This window comes from Haplochromis burtoni, unplaced genomic scaffold (assembly GCF_018398535.1).
Source record: "Haplochromis burtoni strain Fernald_Lab_line unplaced genomic scaffold, NCSU_Asbu1 Contig_4, whole genome shotgun sequence".
Lineage (NCBI taxonomy): Eukaryota > Metazoa > Chordata > Actinopteri > Cichliformes > Cichlidae > Haplochromis > Haplochromis burtoni.
Window position 1 is genome coordinate 1420347 of NW_024582365.1, and position 27649 is coordinate 1447995.

Genomic DNA, 27649 nt, shown 5'->3' on the forward strand with positions numbered 1-27649 from the left:
ATATAATTGGGTATCTTTGATTAACCAGAGGAGCCAGCCTCTGTTGGATTTAGAAAAAAACAAATACATGTCCATGTGACTTTCTATGGTGTCTGCTTGCCATGTTGCTGCAGATGGATTCCTTTATGGACAGGTCATGTGTAACCTTTTATACCTTGTCTGTCAGTCCCATTCACATGAACTTAATATCTCAGGAAAGCAAAATCTGGCACAAACAGCCACTTGATCTCAGGGATGAACTAAGTCAAAGTCAAACAAAGTCAAAGGTCAGCAGGACCACACAAATACATATTTTTGGCCCTAACTCAAGAATTCATGCGTAAATGATGACAAAATGTTTTGCACAAATATGTGGTAGGATAACAGGATAAAGTGATGAAATTTCATATGCAGCAGGTCAAAGGTCAAGTCTGGTTAGACATGGATGTAAACTTGACTGATTAGCGATAGAACCACATAAATGCTTGGCAGTAATTCTAGTTTATTGCTCAGCAGGGCCAGCTGTTTCTTGTAAACACAATGGCATCATTGACCTACTGACTGCTCTCTCACAGGCAGTCAATCGCACAAACAGCCTATTACCACACAAACCCTGTTGCAGGGTCTGTTGCAGGATATTCACAATGACAGCGTCTTGGAGTTTCTGCCGCTCTTTTTGTCTCCTGCCTCTCCTCCTGGCTCTGAAGATGCACACAGCACGTTCGGCTCCTGATTTCTCTCGTAAGTCTCTTGGTTTTGAAATCAATAGCAGACTCAAAATGCTGATGCGTTGCTTTTCAGCTGCGTAAAGAAGCTTCACAATGACATTTCCTAACAGATTTCCACATCCTGCTTCATAAGCAGCTTGTCATAATCTCGCGGAGAGACCAGAATCAGGGTGAAGAGGCTGCAGAACAGATCCTGAACTTGGATATCCACTCAATACAACCAGATACTCCCATAGCAATAAATAAACTACAGCTGACCTGTGTTTATCATCTGAGCTGTTTTCCTATTTGGACTGTGTCACTACTGACATTATGGAAACATTGGTACTGTATGTTCAGACACAGCCAAAGGTAGCTTTTGTCTCAGACACTGTTCTGTTTGCATGTGCATCTCTGTATCTGATCACAGCAGAGATCTTTTGTTTGTTTGTGTGTGTGTGTGTGTGTGTGTGTGTGTGTTGTGTGTGTGTGTGTGTGTGTGTGCTGCTGTCTGTACTGTTGTCTCTGCTGTTGTCTGTGCTGTTGTCTCTGCTGTCGTCCTCTGTGGAGCACACACACACACACACACACACACACACACACACACACACACACACACACACACGGTTTCCATCATGTCACAGAACACTGACTTATATTCATGTCCTAGAGATGTAACCGTAACTAATAAATAAACTAGCCTTAAACTTGGCCCTAAACATAACTTAAGTCTTAATACATAATAAAAATTTGCATTATAAATCTTCACAAGGCGAGATATACTGCACGTACACACTAGCACAATACAGTACAGGAAACACACATGGGAGGGGAGATTTCACTTCAGTGTCTATGCGCTGTTGCTGATGATGTTTATATGTGTGGTCATAGTCCAAAAATTGTCTTGGCGAGCTACACCCAGTGAGTCGGACACCACCCTGTCGACAGGGGACTGAGCTGTAGTAGGGGCTAAAAAAAAAGCTCAAAATAAGTCAAACTGTTGACTTGTTGACAATGAAAGGGTCGCAAATTGTGCCTGAGTAAAGGTAACTGAGTCATCCAGTCTTTATTAGTTGGTTAACAACAGAAAGAAGACCCTTTATTTCTTTCTCTTTCATCCAGGCTTTCTGAGAAATGTTTTTCGCTTGTTAAGCTACTTAACATTGACTTATGAATTATTCAAGCTTAAAAATTTCACCCAGCTCAAGGGATGAACCAGTGTTGTGTCTACACATAACAGAGAACTTAGCAAGAAAACTATTTCAAATTGTATCTTGAGGTACTTTGAGCCGCATGTCACGAAAGCACATGAATTATTCCCATTTTTTTAATTGAATCTAAATGATTATACGGTTTGACGGGATTAAAATGGGATTTTACGTTGATAGACAGTGTGGAGCGCGCCCTTAAAAAAGAGAAACTGGAAAAGCAGAGGACAAAAGAAGAAGTGTCTTAAAAACTATCAGCAGCAGACAAAATGTGTCTGAAAGACATTTCCTGAAGAATCAGAGAATAATTCAGCAAAGATTTGACGCAGGAGCTGAGAGATGCGTGTGGCCCTTTAGCTGATCCATCTACTGTTCACTGATGCCTCATCAGAAATGGTCATAATGGAAAGGCAGCAGACAAGAAGTAATTCTTAAGAAAGGGAAACAGGAAGAAAAGGCTGGCGTATATGACGCTATACAGGAACTGAAAGTGGAATGATGAATCAAATTTTCCTTCAAGAAGCCTGGAAAACTGTTCCTGAAGACGATTTAGAGATATTACAAGAAAGTCTGCCTAAGAGAGTTCAGACTGTGTTGAATGAAGAAAGGTTGTGGCACTAAATATTGACTTTCAGGCTTGTTATATTTGTGTAATCTCTGCTTTTGCTTTATATACTTAATTCCCATTTTTCTAGTAAAATATAAAGAAATAAAGGGGGCTCGAGACTTATGCACGTGACTATAAATGAGGTGTAAGATGTGTTTGAAATGATAAAATAGACATCATCAGCTCTTTTTATCTTTCAGTGTATCTTCACAGCATTCTGAAAAACCACACAGCTCATGCTTGTGAAGGAGAAATTCTCATCATCAAGTGTCCCTCCAGGACGTCTGTGGCCATCCTATCAGCCTTCTATGGACGCCGTGTTCCCAGTCAGCATTTATGTCCTCCTGCAAGCACAAACACAACTGCGGAGGAGGACACAGAGTGCACTTCCTCAGTTGCTATCGAGGTACACATAGCAACATTGACATAAACTGTGAACTCACTGCATAATCTGCATTAATCAAATGCTCTTATGGGCGACTCCTGTTGAAGATAACAGTGGTCCACATGGATTTTCCTGTGCTTGTAGAAAGTGCTGTCAGAGTGTCAGGATCGGCGGTCGTGCCACATTCCCGTCTTAAGTCCGGTGTTTGGCCAGGATCCCTGTCCCCTCACCACCAAGTACCTCCTAGTCTCCTACAAGTGCAGACCAGGTGCACTACTGAGCTGGACAGTCCAGTCACTTCACCACTAGCGAACACATGACTTTTAAATTTATGTTAGCTAACTGACAAAGAAAGACTCCATCACATAATTTGTGCATAATAAAAGGCGTGCAGAAAACTATCAATAAGAGGAGCCTTGGCTTGAAAAAAAGAGCTGCACAGTAAAGTTCTTAATTAAAAAAATCTATTAGCATATAAAGCTGGTAAATAAAATCTTTTTCCTTTCATTTTTTCTATAATTAAGTAATCGTCTTTAAATTATTATTAGTTTAAAATATCTTATTTATGTCTTTTGTATGCTCACAGACATCTAAAACGTAATAAATATAACGGTAACTTAGAATAGAGGAACTGAACTTGGTATCATTTAGAGTTTCTGTAATATTCTTCCTCAGTCAGCCTCTGGTTTCAGGCCTGTTAAGCAAAACATAAAAAGGAACTTACATTTTTTGGGGGTGTTTTAAAAAAAACGGGCAGTCACACATAAAACACAAAACTGTACATTGAAACTTTTGCATTCCAAACTGAAGTGCATGTAAAGTCTGAGTTACATAAAATTAAGTGGGAGTCTTCTAAAATTGTGATTGTAGCTTTTAAACAAAGCCACACAATCAGTCCACTAGTGACTCTTATAGACTCACATCAACTTCATATGCACTTTGACATATATTGTCGCATTAAATCACCTCTTCTATAATAGGTTATGACTGGATTTGCAATAATCAGCTTGAACAGGAGGAATAATAAATAAATAATAAATGTCTAACATATGGTAACAGCCTTTTTAACGTGTTTCCCTTCCTTATTACTGGGTCAGGCCAGGGTCACGTCTTTCCTGGATTTTTCCCTAATTCTTAAGAAATGACTTTCAGATACTGTTCATCTGATGTCCATAGCTCATAGATTAGTGTTAAGTAGCTTAAAAGACAAAAACAAACAAACAAAAGCCATCGTCTCAAAAAGAGTGGGTATAAGGAATGCTTAGAAAATGAGTGAAAAAGCAGCTAATGTCCAAAGACCTTCAGAGAACCTGGAGAACTGTTGCTCAAGACTACTTTGGAAAAAAAAAACTAAATATAGCTAAATATAAAGAAATGCAGGGTAGCTTGAGTCATTTACATATCTCTCTAAACGGCTGTCAAACAAGGTTGTAAACTTTTGAAATAATAACAATGAATGCTTTCAGCCATCAGATTTTCTTAAAACAGCTACAGAAAGTTCTTGTCGACTTTTAGATGTTCTTCAAAATGTGCCATTTCATCTGTTTTTCAGAGCACCACCGCACACGACTGGTGTGCGAAAATGAGCGTTTGAGGCTGATGTGTAAAAATGAGACTGTCATCGCAATCTACTCTGCCTCATTTGGACACCTGCTGCACGGCAGTCCTCACTGTCCTCAGGAACCTGGATCAAAGGCTGACATGGGTCTGCAACAGCAGGGGGCTCAAGTGCCATCTAGTGGCAAAAAAGTGGAGCTAAAGTCCTGTATAGACATGATGGAGAATTACTACTGTACTGTATTTAATCATTCATATAAATAGGAATATTTATTCATATTCATTAATTTCTAGGTGCTCAGGTTTTAGAGAAACAGCTTTTCTTTAACAATAAAATGTTACTGTTGTCTTCTTCATTACAATCATTGGTTTCATTTATATTAAATTATTTCAGAGTGTTTGTCTCCGGCGGCCCTGAGGAAAGTGTCACGCAGGTGTCACAGCAGAGCAAACTGTTCACTAATAGCCGATACTCGAACCTTTGGGGACCCGTGCTTCCCCGGCACCAGGAAACACCTGCGGGTGTCCTTCACTTGTGGTAAGTGGCAAATCTACACCTACTCTTTTTTTTTTGGCTTGGATGTAGATGCATAGTATATTTTCTGTATTTGCATACAGCTGCGTATTGTGACAGTGTTTCATTTCCTCTTTAGTCCCCAGATATCTCCTAGAAGATGTGGGTCAAGGTCCAACAGATCCTTTCATGATCTCAGATTACACACACGGTGAGTGTGAAAACGAACGTTCACAGGTTTCATTGCATGCAGCAGACTTTGACTGGCTATTGAGCCCAGAACCCTCTCGCCTGCAGGTGGATGGTACACTGGCCCCACCTACAGGCCTCAAAATGTGTTCTTAACCAACTCTCTGGAGATCTTTGACAAAATACTGGGTATGTGTACTGATGCCTGTGGATGTCAGGCTACAGCCACATATATAGAAATGTCGGTGTTCAAGCACGTTGGTGGACACAGTCGAGATACTGAGCTCCAAAACGAAATGGAAAAATTAGAAGAGGTGTTGAATAAACTGAAATGTATTGTTTTTAATTTGATTTAGAGTAACTGGAAGCCTTTATATGCCACCTGTCTATTTTCTCAGTTGCTTATCTAGCCTAGTGTTGCAGGGGCTGACATATATCTCAGCCGTTACAGATAGAGAGGTATGATACTGGACTGACATTCATATAGCACTTATGTACTCTTTACTGGCCACTTTAAACCACAATCCACATTTACTCTTTATTCTGCTCACTTTATGCAATTCATTTACCTCACGTCCACAGCCAATTTACACTCACCAGTTAACCTGATATGCATGTGTTTGTACTGCTGGAGAGAATCCACACAGGCACAGCAAGGACATGCAAATTCCACACAGGAAGGCTCCAGCCAGCCTCTGCTTATCAGTGTGCCAGCCACTTGTCTGTGCTGATAAGTAGTAATCTAAAATTTGCGTACATATTTCTGTATTATTTCCATTTTCATATAATTATTAGCTTATTATCTTTAAAAATAACTTTTCCTAATTTCAGTCTATTTCTTTCCTTTCAGTTTATTATGACATGTTATATTTGGACATATTAAAAAAAACAGTTATGTTTGTTCCCTTGGATCATACATTAACCTGCTGGTGGAAAATACAAATATTAGCCATTATGTACTCTGACTAAGATAAATAGTCATATATGGTTTTTGCAGGGATGATCCTAATCCAGAGCCAATGCTGTGTCTTTGTTTTTACAATACTGCACTGCCCAGGAAGATTTTTCAGCTAAATCAGTTTCTAACATTATTAATTTAAATAGAAAAAAAATATCGATAAAATTATTTGGATATTTGAACTGAAATAGGAGCACTTGCAAATTGATTTTGATACATTACTCACATGAAATGAATTTACTGGTTTCTTTGAAAGGTCACACCTTGTATTAATAGTGTTTTCTAAAGCAATTTGAGAAAGATGAGCTGAGTGGACACTTGTGGCTTATGTTGGCAAATTTTTAATTTCCTCACACATCTCTCTTCCAGGTCTCCCAGAGCGAGTTGCTCTCTACTTTGTCTCCGGCATCTGTGCTGGTCTCGTGTTCCTGCTCTGCCTGTTTGGTGTTCGCTCCACACTTGTGAAAGACGTTAAAGATCTGGTTTCTGACCTGAATGATGAGCTGAAAGCATCTCGCAGACGACGCAAGGAGCTCATGGAGGACCTCTTTGAAGAGGATGTCTCTGACACATCTTCTTTCCGCCGCCTCACACAATCCTACCGGACAACTGACGTCCTCAGTCCACCCACTTTAACAGTAGAGATGGTTGAGTGGGAGGAGGAACACACTAGGGATCTGCCCAACGGAGACATTTGGCCACACAGAGACTCCAGCCCTTACGCTATTCACAAGATTAAAACCTACAACAATTGAGAGTAAAGCATCAGTATACTGCATTAGAACGATAGTTGCTAACTGAAATCATACTGAGATAGTGCTTTTACTGTAAATTGGACCTATTATGCTCATTTCCAGGTCCAAACTTTCACTCCTCTACTCTTCTAGAGGAGCTTTGCATGACTCAAAGTTCAAGATAATCCTTATTTATCTTGAGCTGGGTCCTTAGTTCATTCACAGTCTGAAACAAGCCATATGAACTCCTCTTCCTCCAAGCCAACTTTCTTCTGATTGGGTGCCCCTCACAAACTCAAAGCTTAAGCATTAGGTGGTTGGTTCCTAAGTGCCAGAGATGAATTAGGGAAGTCCCCAATCTTTGACATTAGGCAAAGCCAAGAGTAGAAAATAAAGTCTGAATTTGAGTGTTTAGAACAGCCTGAAGGGAACCTTTTGTACATACAATAACCTCATTATTTAAAACCAGTTTAACCTGAACAGTAATGAGGTATATGTGACAGAAAATGAGGGAAAGGATGATAGCTTCTCTCTAAATGTAACTGAACCTCCTAATCTGTCTCAATGCATGATGACACTACTAAAATACATGAAAACCTAATGGTGGTTGATTACAATCATAACATCACGTGTTTGTTGTTTCAATTAATTTCAAATACTGCTGTGTTTTATGGAATAACAGTGGACGTGCCACTGATTTAACTTTAATAACTTCAATGCATTTTTGCGGTTACAATATGGAAAACCAGTATTTTCAGTGCACTGTGTGACTAATAAATCATTGGGTGAGTTAATGCCATTTTTAATGTTTCATTAAAACGTACAAAAATAAAGCTGCTCTTTTGTGGGGGAAACATTTCATATTATTGCTGAAGGATGGAGAGTTAAATGTAGAACAGTGCAAAACCAAATCCTCAAAAATAAATATATAAATTGAATAATTTCCAAATATCTACTAACAACTATATTTTGATTCTTTGTTAAATTTTTGTGCCTTTTTGGATTGATAAAAGTAATTATATCTGATTAACTGATAGAACTACAACACAAAAGTTGTGCAAAGTCCTGACCCACCCTTTATTTCTTTATATTTTGCTTATAATTTTTTTGGTCTAAGCAATTGTTCTCCAGGCTTTCTGAAGGTCTTTCAAAGTTTTTCTTTTCACTTATTTTTCTTCCAGCTCTTGTACCTGACCATCTTTAGAGGGATGTTTTTTGAGGCATCATCAGAAATGTCTCAATGGTGTTGGTGGTCACAATTTATGAAGTCATGAATGCAATTGTACATGAATTGCACAAGTAGCCTGGAGAACTTTAAAAAGGTTTTATGATGAAAAAATAGCCTGATATCAGATATTGATTAGTGGGTAGAGGGGTTTAAAAGTCTGGATCCAGGAAATGGAAAAACATACTCAAAGTCTTTGCACAATTGCTCTCAGAAATACATCAGCTGAGGAAAGTATGGGATCAAATTGTGGTCATAAATATTTTGTACTTTTAAATCAGAATGTGTATATATGTGCATCTGTAGATAAGAATTTGTGTGTGTGTAAAAAGAATTTGTGTGTGCGTAGAAAAGATTTGGGTGTGTAAAAATATTTACACAAGTTACAAATTCTTTTTGTTAAGATCTGGTTACAGATACAAAGGAAAAAAAATACGTGTGAAACTCAAGTTTTAACTTACGAGTACGAATTTTGACCCGATTTTTCTTCCTTTCAGCTGATCAATGTCATATCAGTCACAAATTTAACTATCCAATCAGAGAACAGAATTGCAGTACTTACTGCAGTTTTGTAAGTACAAAACTGATCAAAAAATATTTTTGACCACAATTTGAGCCCACAGGGAAAGAATCAGTGTTTAAACTGTGAGTACAGTTCAGCTGAAGTCATTATAATCCTTAAAATCACAGTCTGGGATGAATGAAAAGACTGTTGGTGAAACTGCTCTATCACATGACAGACTGCTTAATTTGAAGGGGTCACAAGTCAAAGCGGATGAAACCCACCCCCACCCCATTTCTGCACATAGCTTGTTCTGAAGACTACTAGCTTTATCCAAATATGTGGTACCTTGTTGTACTTTTATTATATTTATTTTTTGCATCGTTGACTCACTGGCATTATGCCTCTGTAATAATAATGTCATTATAGGTTAATAATGAAGTGAAGGTGGTCAATTTTCTCCAAAACTAGGACACCCCTCAGTTTTAGCATGTAGGTAATTCTTTATTTGACAAGAAGCACTCCAGGAGCACAAACCTCCACCAAAGCAGGGCACTCTCTGGGAAGTGTTTTTTTAAAGGAATAGTATTGTATTTTGTGTATATTCATTTTGGGGGTTTTGTTGTTGTTCATTTAACACATACGTTACAAAGTTTGTACTGTAAGAGTAGGTAATGGCTGATCGTATTGATTTGACTTGAGCTTATTATATAATACATACTATAGTATATTCTAACTAACTAGGCAGCTCATTTTCTTTCTCTTTAAAAATACTTTATTTAAAGATATAGCACACCTTCAGTTGTTGTGAAATGTAAAACTGATCAGAGGTCAAATGTGACTGATGTTTGAATGTAAACTGTACTGTGATATTTAGAATCACCATTTACTTGTATCCTTTCCTAAATTTTGCCAGTACAAACACAGAATTTTATGTAAAGTTTTAAAGATAAAAGACAGTATAAGTTTTATCTTATTTGAACTGGAAATGAGGTCTAATATTTAGAATCCCTATATTTCTATATGTTGTAAATTAAACCAATGGCATTAAGAAACATAGTTTTAAATAGTTCTATTGCAATATTACTTTGACGTGAAAATCAGTCTATTTAATTAGAGCTCGGAAGTCAAATTTGACATATTCTAAATCTTTATATGGCCGTTTTTAAATATGGTTTCTCGGTTTTGACAAGTAAATCATCAGCGAAGGATGCAGGCCAAATTTGAATGGATTGTTTAGATGACCACACAACACACTCCTACAAATTTTATTAGAATTAATTCAAAAAAATTTTTAAACTATCGTTTAAAAGGAGAAGGAAACGCGTAAAAACACTGCCAAAAAACACATAACCTCCTTGGTGGCGGTAATATTAAAAAATGTAAAAGCGATTGTATTAGTTACACCTCATCCCTATTAATGTGGGACAAAACACCTCCCGGACATCTTTAATCCCCCAAAGAGGATGTGTGAAGCTGGAAAGTTAATTATATGCAGATAATATTGTTTTACCACACGATGTCGCAGGGTTTTCATTATGTGTCAGGGCTGGGAGGCTTACTCACTTAGCATTGCACTCCGAGGCAGAAGATGGCGTTATTAAGCTCATACTCGAAACCAACTGCCGCAAAAAAACCAGGATGATGAGTCCTTAAACAGGGTGAGGAGCGGCAGGAGGAGGGAGCCCACCACATATCAAACTCTGTGCTGTAGCATATGCGGCTAAATCATAAAACTGCCAGCTAAAGCTATGTAGCCTGTGCAACCTGCTCTCTGCCATTGACGGGGACACGAGAAGAGCCGGGGTTTTCTTCTTTCTTTTTAAAGTTTCTAACTGTGATATTTTTAATACTATCCGGGAACAGCAGCAGCAACAGCAACAACAACAACAACACCATCAGCTGGCGTTTAGCATTAGCAGCCAAGCTTCCCGGAAGGAGGCCGCAGCGCCGGGTGGAGGTTTAACTTTCCCTGCCCCGACGTCCGCACCGAAGTGATATAAACCCAAATGATAAACTGATATTTATTTCCTCTCGGTAAGAATGGATTCCTCTTTGGGGATATGCAGCGAGGAATGCTTGGCAATATCCTTTCTGAGTTATGGTATTTTTTGTTTTGTTTTTTTTGGCTTTAGCTTGTTGGCTAACGTTAGCTTTTAGTGAAGCCCATTAGGCAACGTTAGTAATTCAGTAATATGGAGATATTCAGTAACCGTGCACTTAAATAATCATGTTATAAAGTAGCTACAGCTCGCTTTTAATCCAGTTCATTGCTAACCGCACAGATATATGCCCAGTGTCATGCAATTAACGCTAATTAAAATCACTTGTACAGAATAACGTTGGCCATCCTTACACCTTTACATCCTTAAGCTAAAAATATTACCTGCACTGGCACCAGCAAACCCAGCATCTGCGGTGCTTTGTCCCACCTCCTGCTGTTTTCATTTATAACCTTAAGTTGCCCACCTTTTAACTGGCATGGCTTGTTCTAACCCTTCGCAGTATCTGTAGTGTAATCTCAGTTTACAAAGCCTGGCGTGACAGTCACTAGTTTCTCATTCTCAGTCACAATAATTCCTTGATTGTGCTGCTCACACTGTAAAATGCCTGGAGCTGAGGTCTGGCCAGAAGGAGCCCAGACTCCTGTCACTAATTGAACGCGGTGGAGAGTTTATGTAAGTATCAATGAGCCAAATGACTGAAAAACAATGTGATTTTTGTCAAGCAGTAGATAAACTTATTGAGAACCATAAGTAGTGGTAATGAGTTGTCAAAACAATTTGAACACTCTTAGGCATTTACTGCAGCACCCTAGGTTTGTGAGAGCTGGTAAAGCTGTGGTTTGTAGCATATCTGAGGTGTCTGCCCAACTCTGGGTTTGTCTTTTATGTTTCCTCCTATCTCTGACCCACAATTGCTGTGATATCGGCATGGTTCAAAATACACTCTGTTAGGTCAGAAAGGTGTGTGCCGTGATGGCGTCACACTGAGTACTTGGCAGGATGATGGATAATTATATAGTTTAACTGGCCACTTGGTTAGGTACTAATAATATGGCAGTAACTCAGTGCATTTAGGCATGTAAATATGGTCAAGAAACCCTGCTGAAGTTCAAACTGAGTATCAGAACACGAAAGAGAGGCTATTTATGTGACTTTTATTGTAGTGTGGTTGTTGGTGCCTGATGGGCTGGTCTGAGTATTTTAGCAACTGCTAATCTACTGGGATTTTCCAGCACAGTCATCTTTAGTGTTTACAAAGTTTGGCCTGAAAAAGAGAAAATATCCAGTGTGCTGTAGTTCTGTGGGCAAAAGTGCCTTGTCATAAGTCTGAAGGGAATGGCCAGACTGCTTTTAGCTCACAGGAAGGCTGCATTAAGTCAGATATCCACTCATTACAACTAAAGTATGCAGAAGAGGATCTCTAAACACAGAGAGCTGAACATCATTTACACACCACAGCCTTCCTGCATATTGTTGCTGACCATGGCCACCCTTTATGAATATAGTGTATCCATCTTCTTATGGGTGTTTCAGGCAGGATAGCAGACCATGTCACAAAACTCAAATCATCTCAAACTGGTTTATTTAACATGGCCGTGAGTTTACTGGTACTCAAATGGCCTCCAAAGTCACCAGCTCTCAATCCAATAGAGCACCTTTGGTATTTGTTGGAACAGGAGGGTTGCATCATGGATGTGAAGCTGACATATCTGCAGTAGCTGTGTGATACTGTCATGCCAATATGGAGCAAAATTTTTCCAGCATCTTGTTGTGTCTGTATATAAAGAATTAATTTTGAAGGCAAAACTGGGTCTAGCCAAATATTTGCAAGGTGTTCCTAGCAAAGGGCCTGTTGAGTGTAGTTGGATTATCTTTTTAGGGTTGGGCGTTATCTAACCAATAGATCTTGCAATAAGAAAAGGAAAATGATGCATGGCTATGAGGAATGATCTGAGAAGTGCTCTTCAGTGGGGCAGGAAGAAGTACAAAGAAAAATAATCCAGGAATAATTGATAGATTTTATGTGGTACATGTAATCATAAATAATCACTGTCTACCTTCAGGTAAAATGATAAGATAAGACTTACTTAAAAGTAGGGGAATTCCTGTCTCAGGCTTTCTCATGGTCCCTGATTTGATTTGACCTGAGAGAGTGCCTCAGTATGTTTCTGTTTCTATGTTTTCACTGTAAAATATCTATCCAGATTTCCTGGATTTTGTTCTTTGTAGATTTTATAGTTTCCTAGGCTAAATGTAAAAAACAAAACAAATGCAACATAACATAGTCAGAAATTTTTAGTGTCAGATGTCATGCAGCACAGCTAAAAGAGTGAATGCTGCAGTTTGAGTGAGTCTTCATGGAGCTCTTCCTCTGAGCTCAGAAGGACACTTATAAGGACGATGCTGCCCGCGGGGCTGCGGTGATATGGTTGAGGGTTCAAGTCCATTCAGCTGATGTAAACTTGCTCCACACATACCACACCACTTCCTAGTTAGAGTTTACTCAACAACTTGTGTGTAACACTTAGTTTGTGTACTTTTTACACCTCTAGCATTTGTTCAGGTTATGTTGTGACAGTGTGGGGTTATTTTAAATTGTCACTGTGGCTTGGGTTGTTAAGCTTTTTTTTTTTTTTTTCTTTTTGCACCAGCAGGCAGCTCACTGCAGATTATCTAGAATTCCTTTGCTTCCTAGGCTGTAATGACACTCACATGAGCACACAAGCTACATGCTCAACTAACTCTATTAAAAAACACACTAAACTAACAAGTAGTCCTTACAGGGAGAAATAGCGAGATAACCAGCTCCTGTGTCAGCTTTAATCTTTAAATCTTTCATCAAAGTCCCCCCCCGACACCACTTATTCGGGTTGTTAAAATGATTGGCTCAAGAAACTTGAATTTAAATGGTCTCCAGGACATAAAGTTTGCATATATCAGATTTCCAGCCACATCTAATAATAAATGCTTAAAATATTTGCTGATAAAGATATTAATCAATATTAATTTTTAGGCATTTTCGTGGCATTAAAGAAAGCCATGCTTAATTTTGTTTTAGATTTTATTGAGCAAACTATTAGGTGAGGACCTCTGTCTTCTTAGCTCTGACACGCTTTTTTTCTCGCATGGCTGAATCATTTTCCTCTCACTATATGCAATTTGACTTACGGTGAAGTGGAGGGGAAGCGTGGGCAGTTTCCTGAGCGCAGTGTTGACCCCGATTGTTAGTCAGCAATTGTTAGAAAGGAAAAAATGAGCCTGCCTACATCAAAGCACATCACGGACTTGAAGCTGATTAAGCTGAATGTTTATTGACGCAAAGCTTGTGCGGCTCCAGTGGACTTGAATGACACACACTGTTTGTTTGTTAATCTTTAACTGCAGATAAACATACGTTTTGCATGTGTGCATGTGCTTGTTTTAATCACTTGATAGTTATAGTCTATCACTAATCTACCAGCATTGAATCTCAGATGTTGACTTATTTCCATACTGAATGTTGCATGAAACTTGCTGCTAATTGCAAAAGAATGGCCGTTATAAGAGGGTTATATTGCTGCAGGTTGTCTGTATGTTTCTTGTGTTTTAGTTGGATTTACTTCTAAGCTTATGTGTTATTAAGCACCACAGAGCTGATTTTAAGTGGGAGTTTGTACTGTTTTGATCCAGACTGGGTGTTTTAGCCAACCCTGATGCTGTTGTGTCTCGTCCAGTGGCTCAGCTATCGATACCCATCAATGCTAAGTTTGAAATTGTACGAGGTATGTGACCCTTTTATTATTCTCCATTTTCTCTTGTTTTATATCCTGAGTATAATCAGTCAGGATACGTTTGTGTATTTTCCTGTGAGCTCTCTCCGTCACACCTCACTTTCTTTGACCTCTATTCTATGTGAAGTTAATGTTTAGTCAATATCACAGCACCAAAAGTAAAAGTGAAAGGAGCTTTTCCATTGCACCTAATGAGAAGGTGTAAAAATTTCCCACACAGTGTCACAGTATGGTGAGCAGTGGTCAACATTAAAAACCTGTAGAAATACTTGTAACAGCACTACTAAGTTTCCCCCTGCAGACTATTTGAATGGCACTATTTAAGCTCTCCTTTTTTTCCTTTCAGAAGCCGAAGAAGCTCTTCTTATTGATTTGTCAGTAGATCGTGAGTAGTTTGTTTTTTTCTTTTTCTTTTTCTCTTCTGATATGAGATTTGAGTCAATATAATGTGTAAACGATCTTATAAAAAGGTGTTGGAAGCCAGGCTTTCAGAGGTGAATCATGACATTGATTATAACACAACACCTGTCTAGTTTTACTGCATTGTTAGAGCATGCCTGCAGCTTAATGTCTTTATTTAGTAGTACACTCAGGTCATAAGTTGTCAGGGTTTTCTGAAAGAACGCTGAATTGGTTCACTTCTAAATCAATTTGTTTTGTTTGCCGGACAGTTTGCAAAGTCTAAGGATGTGTGCTTTCTGTTTCCTGCTCAAGCTTCCGTTAAAGTACGAATCAAAGGAGAAAAAGCCCCAGAGCTGCTGTTGGAACTGCAGGATGATGATCGGACTCAGACTTTCCTCACCCAGGTGAAGAGTGCTCAACCAGTAGGTAAGACGCGACTGTTTCATCTAAAGCAGTGGGATAGTTAATTATTTAATGACTCATCTAACATTTATTTACAAAGGGTGGATTACACCTCTTGCTCATTTCCTGTGATTTCTTGCTGCTGACATACTGGTGGAAAGACTACTTGGCCTCAGTTTTTGAAATCAGATCCACCTCCATGGGTGCAAGCCCACTTCTTTGAATGCAGCAATAAAGGACAAAAAACTTTGTTTGTTTATTGTGATTTCACTCTTAGAGTTACGTTTTAGCCTTATAAGCTGTGGCCAGATGTGTTCAGATATACTTATAATGCATAAAGGTCTTAAATGTTATAAGCCTCTGTTATGTTGGGAGCATGAGGAGATTATATTGAATGGTGTTCATGCGTTGCTTTTGCTTTGATCTGCACCTCACTGTGAGTGCTGAAAGAAGTAATAAAGTAATCTTATCCACACCCGTCCGTAGTTTATCTTCATTTTATTTGGATATCTTAACTGGAGAGAAGAGCTTCTAGGAAGCTGGATGTATAGAAGTAATTCACATGCCGTTGTTGAACTCCTGGCAGCCTTTTGGCTAAGAACACTGGGATAATTGTATTCAGTTACATGACCTAATCTGTACACGTAAGTCCAGGGTGGAGACGTGTAAAGCACTGCAGGATGTGTGTGTTTGTTTTATTTAAAATCATAAATAGTCAAAGTGTATTAAATTTGAAGCTGTGAAGTCTTTTTACGTATAAGTAACCAGTCAGCTGCCTGTAAAACAAAGCTTTGTATTTGTTTTTTCCCCCTTGCTTGTTTCTGAGGTTCGTGATTATATCTGTTCCACACAGATTATAGATGTCATGCATCTTTAGCTGACAGGTTTTTGTAGAACGCATTCTTAGAAAAACCCAGCGTGTGCACTTGCATCCAAAAATACAAGACAAGGAAATGGCCTTGCATGCCTTGAGTGGTTTGTATTATAGCGTGACATAAATGTAAAAGAAGATCTACTATTTCCTTAATTTATATACAAAGTAAATTAAAAAACGGTCTAATTTACATGGATTTTTCCTAATTGCTTTTGTGTTTAAACCGTGGCTTTAAAAGTCTTTTGCTTTTTCTTTTGCCTGTTTTTCAAAAATGCAGTAGAGACACAAGAATTAATGTGCTGGAAAATGTAGTCCAGCTGGCCAAGAGTTTCACCCGTACACACCCTAACTAAACATCCTCCCTGGCTTTTGAATCAGCGTTTTGGTTACGAGCTCAATGACCAACATCTTGCTGTGACAAATATTTTGAAGCAGGATGGTGGTGGCACTCTGAGGAGCTGTTATTTCTCAGAACCTGTTCATCCAGTTTACCGTCATTTGCTGGTTAATGCTCATCATATCCTTCAGTAAAAGAAGTACCAGAAACCCTTTCCTTATCGCTCTCGTCATAAGGCGCATGTTCATGTGATAACGTTTCTCTTGTGATTGCTGTTCGTCTTAATGTGGTCTTTCTGCCCCTGTTTCCAAGACCACATCTCTTTTCGTTTTACGCTTGATTATATTACGCAGGTTATTTTTATTTTAAGTTATCTTGTAGAAATAATGCTGACTAAATTTTGGTTCTGATCCTTTTCATCTCAATGGGCACATGTATTAAGAAGCTCGATTTTGCTCTTTTGTGCTGCTATCTAACGCTGCTAATTGACTTTCTTAGTCAAACCTGCCAAACCAACAGCGATGGAGCCCATTACACCAACACCACAGAGAACTCCAGTACCTGTCCCTCCCCAAAGGATTGCTAAGACAGCTAACCCACCCAAACCCACTAGTGCAGTGCCCCCCAGTCTTAATAACAACACTCCATCAACTCTGAATAACACAAGTAAGAATAAAAGCACTCATAATAGTTGATACAAAAAAAGTCTTAATTCTTTTTAAGTTTACTTTTGTTTTTCACTTTCTCTGTCTGAAGATCCAGTTCAGTCACTTGTTCCAGACTTTGGCTTTGAGAACAACCACACTTTCCAAGTGGAAGAAAAGAAAAATCACCAGAATCGCATAGTTGCCTCTAGGGAGCCTCCACCTCTCCCTCCACTACCTCCTCGCAAAGCTTCTTCTATTCCATCCAATCCGCCGCGGCCTGCTCCAGTCCCTAAAGACAGAGCTGCCTCCTTACAGGCCAAAGACAGCTCCTCAGTCACTAGCAGCAAGTCAGAGTAAGTTAACCTCTGTCACAGCTAAGTAGATTTACTGTGCATTAAAACTATTTTGATTAGCAAGCAAAATGTCCATAATACTGCTGGTTTGAAAGTATTTTCCCTGCTTTTTCAGTAGTTTTAGGTCAGGGTTTGACCGTGCAGACAGGCCACCATCTTGGTGTGAGAGCCCCACCACTAACAGCATGAGACAGGCCATGTTCTCCACCCAGGCAGGTCAGAGAGAATACCTAATCAAACACCGCCTGGGCAAGAAGGAGAACGAGTATGTGGATATCCGGCCCTTCAAGTAAGTGGAATTCATTAATTTCCTTTTGTTTAGATAAGAAGAAAAAACTCGTGTGAAAATATGATTTAGACATTATAGTTTAGTTTAGAAATGAGAAAAAAATACACTAGATGCTTGTCTCTGATGGGTTTTTTTTATTTTCCTTTGCTTTTTATGTGCCTTCAAATCACATGTTTAATCTGCACGAGGTCTGAACCAAAGATTGATCCGATTCTTTATACCATTTTTAGTCTGCTGGACTTCTGCTCTATGCATCTGAGCTTCTATAAAAAAAACAAGAAAAAAAATCATAAAATAAAACGAACCAAAAAGATTCTTCACCATTTTCATAACACTGAGTGGAAAGTTGCCTCTGAAACATGCTGCTGCACATCTGGTAGAAGTTGGGCTGTTCGATATAACGATATATATCGGATAACAATATAAAAACTTCTATTGTTTCCTATTACGCTATTGTTTGTTTTGTGTTGTCGTAAATTAAACTGTTTACAGCAATATTTTTTTCATCGTTTTGATGGCTATTTTAACTTCCTAAAGTTCTCTCTTTCTCTTAGATGTAATATAACCACACTACTGACGGACAAGCGGCTGTTTTTACGCGTTGTCGTTAGCAACAACGACGGTAAAACCGTCGCGTGGCTCCGCTGTCCGCTTGTTTCTTTTCCATGTAAACCTTTCACAATAAAGCTCAAGATCCTGTTGAGACTTTTCAAAATAAACTGAATCATGTGAAAGAGTATGCAGAGTTTACGGATGAGAAGCAAAAAGAGCCGTCAGGCTCTCAACGTTAGAAACTAGCATTGATTGCAAGAGCAAATCCACTCTGGGAACTTAACTGAAAGTGAACAGAAGCCAAAAACTGAAGAATACTACTTTTGTTGGCATTAAATATATAAACTGCATGTTTTTTAGGTTTTTCACAGGTACGTGGAATGTGAACGGCCAGTCTCCAGACAGCAGCCTCGAACCGTGGCTCGGCTGTGACCCTGAACCTCCAGATATATATGCTCTTGGGTCAGTAAGAAATCATCATACAGTACATTTGTTGCAAAAAAAAAATCATATCATGATGTTATTCTCATGTTGTAAGTGTGATGATTTGGGTTATGCTTCTAGTTTTCAAGAATTGGACCTGAGCACTGAGGCTTTCTTCTACATGGACTCATCCAAAGAGCAGCTGTGGGTCGATGCTGTGGAGAGAAGCCTGCACTCAAAAGCCAAGTACAAGAGGGTGAGCAGAGAGACTTTCTAAAAGATGAGTTGACTAAAAAGTGAAGCACAACAGGAAAACACAATGATGGGAAAACACTGTGGAATAAGTTGAACTCCTCACCTTTGCACATGCATCCTGCCATATTGATGAGTAGGTGGGTAAAAATATGAATTTTCATTTTTTATTTCTTCAGGTTCGGATCATACGACTCGTTGGGATGATGCTTGTAGTTTATGTTAAAAAGACGTACAAGAATCACATAAAAGATGTGGCTGCTGAGCACGTGGGGACAGGAATCATGGGAAAAATGGTATGTTCACACTAAGACAAAATACAACGTGGCTGAAAACCATAAATGAGCCATGACTTTTTTTTATTGAAGTATCAAAGATCATGATGAGCATGTAAACTGTCTGACTGTGAGATATCCCTGCTATCTTGCACCTTTAGCTTCTTGGGTAATGTTTTTAATGAACGTGAAGTTGTTAGATCACTGTTTTGGATTAATTAAATACTAAACATGTTATCTGCAGTTTGCATTGATATCCTGGGTTTATTTACCTGAGTGTCAATAAGTCATTCTTGTTTTATTTATCTTTCAGGGGAACAAAGGAGGCGTAGCAGTGAGGTTTGTTTTCCACAACACTAGCTTCTGCATCGTCAATTCCCATCTAGCAGCACATGTGGAAGACTTTGAGCGCCGCAATCAGGACTATAAAGACATATGTGCACGCATGACCTTCCACTTACTGGACTACCCTCCTCTCAGCATCGTCAAGCACGAGTGAGTGCCTCAGTCATTCGCATCCAGAAATAATGTGCAGTGGATGACTTTACTGTGAGCCTTAGGTTTTGTTTACCACTCCTTTAATTTAGTCTGTTACAGTTTCATTACATAACCAGTTTTGTAATGAAACTACAAATCTCTGATTTCTGAATCATCATATTCATTACCAAGATGCTACTTACAGCGCTTTCTGCTTCTTTGGTGTGTTTTAGTGTTGTAATCTGGCTCGGGGACCTAAACTATCGTCTATTTATTACCGATGCTGCTGACGTCAAACAATTCATTGTTCAGGGTGATCTAAAGAAGCTTCAGGAGTATGATCAGGTAAGAAACTGTTACCTTGCTCAAGGTTTCCTGTGAAAGTGACATAAATCTCACTTCTGTTTTGGCTGCCTTTTAACATTTAAAAACAGGGACAGTTCCTCTTTTTTATTATTATTTTTTTTTTACTGTTAGGAACAGGAAAACGCCTCCCTCACTGCTTCTTACCCTCGCTTGTAATTTTAAATTTTTCGGAACAAGCATGAAAGAAGTTAAAAATGTCCACTCACTGGCCACTATTAGATGCTCATTCGCTCATCAATGCAAATATCTAACTAAATATAGATGGATGGATAGAGATATACATAGATAAAGATTTGGACTTGATTTTGAAACTGAGAATCAGAGTAGGGAAGAAAGGGTTTTTGTTTTTATTTTAAGTGACTTGTACCGTGGCATGGTTGTTGGTGCAGGTGACGGGGTCCAACCTGATAGGTGCAGATGATAAAGTGACCTATGGGTGTTTTTTAATTTTATCCTTGTCAGATTCTTATCTGCAGTTGTTCAGTTCTTAGTATGTAAATAAAACCGTGCTTATCAGGGTAAGTAGACTGTGCTTATGTTTGCAGTTTGTCAGATGTCATCCTGACTGTTAAGTTCGGAAAAATTAAAACACAAAGTATTTCTTGATAAATATAAACTGGGAAAAGAAATAAGGGAAGCTGATTGTCAAACGATGGTATTACTTACTGTCAGGTTGTGTAATCTTTCAGTTTCTTTCGCCTATTTATTTCCAAGCAGATGAGCTCTGTTTTGACTTTTTGAATAAACAATATTTTCCTGTTTCTAATTTGCAGCTGAACGTTCAGAGGCAGACAAAGAAGGCCTTCACAGACTTCATGGAAGGGGAAATTACCTTCATTCCCACATACAAGTTTGACCCTAAAACTGATCGATGGGACTCCAGGTAAAGCCACGTCCCTCTGTTGAATATAGCAAACACAGAAGCTTTTTCTTGTTTTGTTTTTTTTGTTTGTTTTTGTCCAAATTTGCTATTCATAGAAAAAAGTAACCAAAGGTCATCATACATATAAGCCATGTTAAACTACAGTGTGAGGGTTGAAAGGGTTTTCAGATAGACCGGTCACTTCACATATTTGTATAAATTTAGTTCTTTGCTTCAGTTGTGGTGTTCTGTTTTTCTTGAATAAAATATCTTATCTTGAATCCTGACTACACTGTTTTTCCCCGGCCTTTTTGTTACACTAACATACAGTGTCAGCATTACTGTATTTGTGAGATTTCTGACTTGGCTTCTGAAACTGTGCCTGTTTCCTGCAGTGGGAAGTGCAGAGTCCCAGCTTGGTGTGACAGAATCCTGTGGAGGGGCAGCAGTGTCCAGCAGCTAGCATACCGGAGTCACATGAGAATGCAAACTAGCGATCACAAGCCCGTCAGCTCCCTCTTTAGTATAGGGGTGAGGATCTCTGCAGTCGCATAAAGCTGGCAGTCTTGCGTTTCATGTTTTTTACACAAAACAAATGCTATTGCATGAATAAAAGTTACATTAATATTTGCATTCATGCGTTTGTGTAACAGGTGAAGGTGGTAGATGAGCAGCGCCACAAGAAGGTGTTTGAGGAGATTGTTCGAGCAATGGACAGGATGGAAAATGACTGCCTTCCATCTGTTTCTCTAAGCAGGAGAGAGGTAAGAGTACTGTTACATTATGGGTCTCTCTTAAGTTTATTCTTAATATAATCTTGCTTCTCTTCCTTTGCTCTGCAGTTTACATTTGAGAATGTCAAGTTCAGGCAGCTTCAGAAGGAGCGCTTCCTAATAAAAAATGATGGGCAGGTACCCTGTCACTTCGCCTTCATCCCCAAACTTAATGACTCGCAGTATTGCAAGCCTTGGCTGCGAGCTGAGCCCAGCGATGGGATGCTGGATCCAAGTGAGTCCCATAGATCCCAGTAACACTCTTACTTTGTTAAACTCCTTAATCTTGTTGGTTCAAATTTTAGACCTGTAACCAAGATCTGTGAAGTAGTTTAACAACTGGTACTGAATGCATCCCGTTGTATCCTTTTTTTTAATGATCACTAGCTGTTAAATGCACTTAATGTTAATTTTGTTAAAAATGAGTTTACCACTCCTCTATGCCCCGTATAAGTCAAAAGTAGATCATTGAGGCACAGTTAAAAACACGTTTTCCCTGCAGGAGAGTTTGCACTAATCCTCCCTTATTGTCTTGAACAGATGAGACCCTGGAGATCTATCTGGAGGTGTATGTCAGTAAAGACTCTGTCACACTGCTCAACTCTGGAGAAGACAAAATAGAGGACATCCTGGTGCTTCATCTGGACCGTGGCAAAGACTACTTTATTACAATCTCAGGCAATTACCTGCCCAGCTGCTTTGGCACCTCGCTGGAGACTCTGTGCCGCATGAAGAAGCCCATCAGAGAAATCCCCATTACCAAACTCATTGACCTGGTAAGAGGAAGCCAGTCTGGCAATCTTGAAGAGACGGATGCTTTTAGTACAGTGTAAACAGATAGGATTAGTGAACAGAGACATATTTTCCTGAGATTTGTTCAAACTGATTGCACACAGCAGATAGAGTAGTTTTTTTTAACAACCTGAACCCTGGGCTAGGAGGCATCAGGGGTTCTTCTGTCTCGTAGGGTAAACTCAGTCACAGAGAGAGCCTATATTTGGAGACTGTAAAATATCTCAAACTATATTTCTGGCTATGAGGGGCCAAGGGAACAAGGAAGTGGCAAAAACATAGGAAGGGAGCTCCTAAAGAAAAGGAAAGACTGGCTCAGCTTAGACCCACTTTAGTTTCTTTCATATAAATAGACTCCTCTAACTTTACATGATTTCCTCTGTCTGCTTCTATTATGCTATTTTGATCTAATCTGATCTGGGTTTGGGATGTAGAACTACTATCACTGAGTACTTCTTTAGCTCTACTTTAAGCTTTTTCAATTTCCTGCTGCACTACTGATTTGATCAAATGATTTGTGCGAAAACAAACAAAACAATCCAGAATCTGTCACTTTTCTGACACTTTTTCTGTTTATCCCTGGTGCTTCTCTCTGCTTTCTTTCCTCCTTTGTTTCTCTTCATCGCCTCTTCTTGCCTTGATCATTCATTTCCAACTCTTCACTGTGGCTGTGGGCTGACTTCTTGCTCAGGGAGAGGACAGCTACATGGAGAAGGTAAAATATTAACACGGATACTGATCACTTATCAGGCACAACAAGGTCACTTTAAGTTGAGATACAAGACCACCTCTTTTATCAGCTTTATGGGGCATTATTAATCTCCCTTTTTGTTCATGTTATATATAGAAACTGGTTCCTATACTATAAAGGTCAGTCCCATTATTAATGTGTGTTATGTATGAGGATGAACTTTTTCCAGCTTTATAACACAGCAGATTTCACAGAGGTGAACCATTTTTTGCCAGTGGACATAAAATTAATCTTTGATCATGAAAAGAAGTGATTTTTAATGAAAAAAATATGATCTGTGTCCAGCTCCTGAATTGTGTCGACATTTCAGACTTTGCATGTAATCACTGAGAGCCAAAATCCCAGGTTTGAGACGGCTATAAAGATTCAGACAGTTTTTTCTGCTAGTGGATCTTTATGATGTCAGAGAGAAAGAGGATTTATTTTCAATAATTTACCAAGACAGCAGCCACCTGCTGCACGAATCTGTTTGTAATGGGTAGCAAATCAGAAGAAAACTGACTGAAAATGAATGAAGCTTAAATAGCTTGTTTGAAACGATGTCTCGAAACGATGTGAAGTTTGATTATGAAGCCACAGAGTGTTTTTATCATTGAAATCTCTGTTTTGAAACTGAAAACTTAAACTGGGAAACCGTAGACACCGAGTGCCGTTTAGCAACCTGTGGTTGACAATTCATTAGCCAATAAACATAATCAGAATAATCCTCCATTCTGACTCTACATGTTTTTATGACATCAAACTAGTGACTCAGCCCATAAAGTCGTCAGAAAAGTGTGTGCTGGTGTCACAGAGCGAGGAAGCTACAGCTATACAACTAGAAGTCGTTTTGCAACCTCATGAGTCGCCCCCTGGTGGTCATTAAAATGAATGCAGGTTTGAAGCACTCAGCTTTTGGTTCTGTCAGGGGAAGCCGAGGGACTGCGTCAGTGCTCAGTATAGTGTAAATAAGGATTATTTTAAACGATTAGTCAAGTATAAGTATCCTTTATTTTTGTTCAGCTACCATTATTAATCAGTACACACCCTTAGAAGCTAATCAGAAAGTGAATCAGTGGGTGCTCGTCTCACATCTCCCAGCGCTGACACAGGCAGCATTTGGTAATCCACAGGCAATCAGAGACCGGACAAAGCTTTAGTTTGGTTATACTCCGAGTGTGATTGTGTGTGTGTGTGGGGGGGTTAGTCGCCTATTAAATCTTTCATGGGCCATTGAGAACAGAGAGGAAACATCAGCCTGGTGAAAGTCAGGCACACTAAATCTCATTTCACAGCAGGCTTGCCTTGCTGCACAGCTCCTTTATGCACATGACTGAAGCTAATGAGAGGGAGTGTTGAAGCTGAGACATTCATATGAAGTCTAACTGCAGACCTCCTCTTCCTTTTTATGACTTGATGAGTGAAAATGGGAAACAGAGAACCACTTAGAATATAAGCATGCTCCATTTTCTTGACACTGGCGCAATCTAATGCGTTTTATGTAAAAGCTTTTTGGCCTTGATCGCTGTAAGATTAATTACAATGTAAATGTACTTCTTACAGCATATTACATTAGTTCTGTATGTTAGCATCTTTCCAGCTGCTCTCCAGTTTCCTCTGCCCTCATGTGCAGGCTCAGTAGCTGGGGTTATTTTTAGGTGTCTCTCGTGAGTCTCGGGGATCCATTTTCAGTGACAAAAAGGATGTGATATCCAGCTCTGAGTAAAATGGCTTTCATACAAGTCTCCAGAGATGATACTGACCTCACTGCTACACTAATGGATGTGATTTTTCATGTGAAGCCATTATTATGTGTTACACCTGAGCAAATCGGTATAAACACTGTATAACAATATTACTCCGCTACTGTTTGTCAGAATAAGACATTTTGATTTTTGTCCAAACAGGAAAAGTCCAAGATGAACTTCCTGATGGTGGATGGAGCCGGTACTGAGGACAAACCTCTGAAGATCCCCAAGGAGGTGTGGATTCTGGTCAACCACCTCTACACAAAGTCCTGCGATCAGGTGAGAGAGCTTCAGCTCGTTTCTGGATATGCCAACATTTTTTCACCTCTAGGAAAGAGTTTAGATTTACATAAATTCTTGCAGTGCTTACTGTCTGATGCATTTCTTTATTGCCAACTGAAGCTAACATTACTGTGCTAAAAACCCCTCATTGACATACTTGATAAATAATATTATTAAAGGGGACATACTGTGTTTATTTATAGGTGGATGATGTTGTTGTTATTATTGTTGTTATTACTATTATGATTATTATTACTAGTATTATTGTTGCACTCTGCTAGAGTAGCTTAGCATGATAGGTCTCTTTTGGAGAATGTCTGTGTGCTTGAAAAGGCCACTGACACACTGAAAAACAGCATTTTAGAGAGGGAACATCAACAAATACAAATGATGAGCAAAAACCTAATGGTACTGTTATCTTAAAATAACCTGAAATTACTGATAATGTTTCATACGTTTGTGCAGTGTTTTGTAAAACAGTGACCCGTGAAACCATTATCTTAAAATATCATCCGTTTGAGGAAAAACTTGCTCCTGCTTAGTTTTGTGCATTTTCAGATAACTCGAGTTTCTGAGTTCTTTATTTTGGCCTGTAGAATAATTAACGAGTGCAATAGATGGTCTTTTGAGTAATGGCAAACATATATAGGTTGTCTGTTTTTCTCTGAAGGGAAAAGACTGGAAAAGAAGTCAATAAATAGGGCTTTTAGTTATAGGAGTTAGACACAAAGGGCCTAACCAACGTGTTTTGGCTTCTTCAAACTTTATTCTCAGCTCCATGCACCTTGGAAGTGGGTGGAGTGCCAGAAACCTTCAGTCTGTTTCATTTGTTCCTGGTTGTCTTTCAGGAGGACTTATTTCAGACACCAGGCCTACAGGAGGAGCTGCAGAGCATCATCGACTGTCTGGACACCAGCATCCCTGACTCCATCCGTATCCTATAAAGCCAGTTCTAAAAGCAGTGCAGATTACATAACAGGGGTTTTTTTTGTGATCCGTTGATGGCAATAAGTGTTAAAATCCATGTCAGCTGGTTTACAGCTGATAGTAAGACGTTCAGGCAGGAGCAGAGCTCAGAGACGATGTGAAAATATGGAACTACAAGAATTTTCTTAACTGTTGGTGTAGCTGGTTGTAACCACTCTGTGGCTGAGGCACTGCTGATCTTCTTGGAGGCTTTGCCAGAGCCAGTGGTGTGCTATGAACTCTACCAACGGTGCCTAGACTGCTCTAACGACACCCGCCTCTGCAAACAGGTACAGTCTGATTTATAAAGAGTGAGGCATCGTGTTCATGTACAGATGAGCGCAGTTCGTTTTATGATGTGGTTAATCTCTGTGCTGACCTTGATTTTTGACAGTTGATCTCCCAGTTGCCCCGGGCTCACCGCAATGTGTTTCGCTACTTGATGGCCTTTCTGAAAGAACTTCTCAAACACTCACAGAACAACAATCTAACAGCCAGTCTCCTTGGTAAGGTCATCTCCATATATCATAATACAGAGTTTATTTAAGCAGATTCTTCCATCACAACCACTTAGTTTTTAATTAGCAGTAGGACAATTTTAATTTAAGTAAATTGAATCTTTTCAAATTAAGAGCACAAATCAGTGAATTTTAAAATTGTTAAATATATAAACTATTACATTGTGCACCACAATACAGTTACGCTGTAACCAAATCAGAGACGGAGCTTCCAGGCCTTCATATAATAAAATGCCAGTATTGGATTGAGTTTATACAATAGTAACCATACATTAGATTAAACATTTGTGACCTAAAAGGCATAATGTGAGTAACTAATAAATTTGCATTTTGTATGTTAAATGTTGACCTGTTATTTGCGGTCAATCTCAATCACTGACATTTTTTTCCCCTGTTCTTTTACCTTAGCTACCCTCTTTGCCAGCCTCCTCATTCGACCACCTCCCAATTTTGTGGGCAGGCAGACGTCACACGAGCGCCAGAAAGCCATCGATTTTGTTCTGGGTTTCCTAATGGCCGGAGATGAGGAGTAACATTGAGGGTTAATTATGGTGTCAGTTTGGCCTGGAGCTGATTCCCAGCCTGGCTCTTCGGTTGTAAAGGACCTGGTATTTTGACATCTACTGGAGACCAGTGCAGTTCTTCTGCACCCTACCTTTTGCAAACTGTCGTGTTAATATGTAAGGTACTGAAGACTCTTATTAGAACTGTCATATCTTCAATCCATGCACAATAGGACAAGTTGCAGGATTTGGAAGCATTTGGGAGAGGTTTGAACTGATGCACTTTGTGATGACCTAAAGGACCTGTGCCTCCTGACTAGAGTTGACACTTCTTCATGTAGGTGCTCTTGCCAAAATAACCCCTAAGCCGTGAGTGTTATAAATGTGAAAACACACTATATATATATATATATATATATATATATATTTAATATATATATATATATATATATATATATATATATATATATATATATATATTAATT

General features: G+C 39.0%; 2 protein-coding genes across 6 annotated transcripts; both read left to right on the forward strand.

The window, feature by feature from the left end:
* Positions 1 to 132: 132 nt before the first annotated feature.
* On the forward strand, positions 133 to 7692 carry si:ch73-335m24.2 (protein eva-1 homolog C). 2 transcript variants are annotated; one of them, XM_005913492.3, is made up of 8 exons: positions 133 to 720; positions 2702 to 2907; positions 3031 to 3154; positions 4439 to 4591; positions 4838 to 4981; positions 5097 to 5168; positions 5255 to 5335; positions 6474 to 7692. In XM_005913492.3, the coding sequence occupies exons 1-8, from the start codon at positions 624 to 626 to the stop codon at positions 6857 to 6859; spliced, it is 1263 nt and encodes a 420-aa protein (XP_005913554.1). In that variant the 5' UTR covers positions 133 to 623; the 3' UTR covers positions 6860 to 7692. The 2 variants fall into 2 exon arrangements, with proteins under 2 accessions (XP_005913554.1, XP_014189477.1); XM_014333991.2 differs by lacking the exon at positions 5255 to 5335 and having other exon boundaries at positions 140 to 720.
* Positions 2481 to 27553, forward strand: ocrl (OCRL inositol polyphosphate-5-phosphatase). Of its 4 annotated transcripts, XM_005913164.3 has the most exons (24): positions 10144 to 10650; positions 11164 to 11243; positions 14241 to 14332; positions 14688 to 14726; positions 15056 to 15169; positions 16855 to 17022; positions 17113 to 17356; positions 17472 to 17645; positions 18558 to 18659; positions 18762 to 18876; positions 19052 to 19168; positions 19461 to 19642; positions 19858 to 19969; positions 20764 to 20873; positions 21248 to 21383; positions 21506 to 21616; positions 21695 to 21860; positions 22166 to 22401; positions 23109 to 23132; positions 25055 to 25174; positions 26026 to 26110; positions 26306 to 26433; positions 26538 to 26649; positions 27070 to 27553. In XM_005913164.3, exons 1-24 carry the CDS (start codon positions 10609 to 10611, stop codon positions 27192 to 27194), a joined length of 2934 nt encoding a protein of 977 aa, XP_005913226.1. In that variant the 5' UTR covers positions 10144 to 10608; the 3' UTR covers positions 27195 to 27553. The 4 variants fall into 4 exon arrangements, with proteins under 4 accessions (XP_042076662.1, XP_005913226.1, XP_005913227.1 ...); XM_005913165.3 differs by lacking the exon at positions 23109 to 23132; XM_042220731.1 differs by lacking the exon at positions 11164 to 11243 and having other exon boundaries at positions 10563 to 10602.
* Positions 27554 to 27649: the final 96 nt, after the last annotated feature.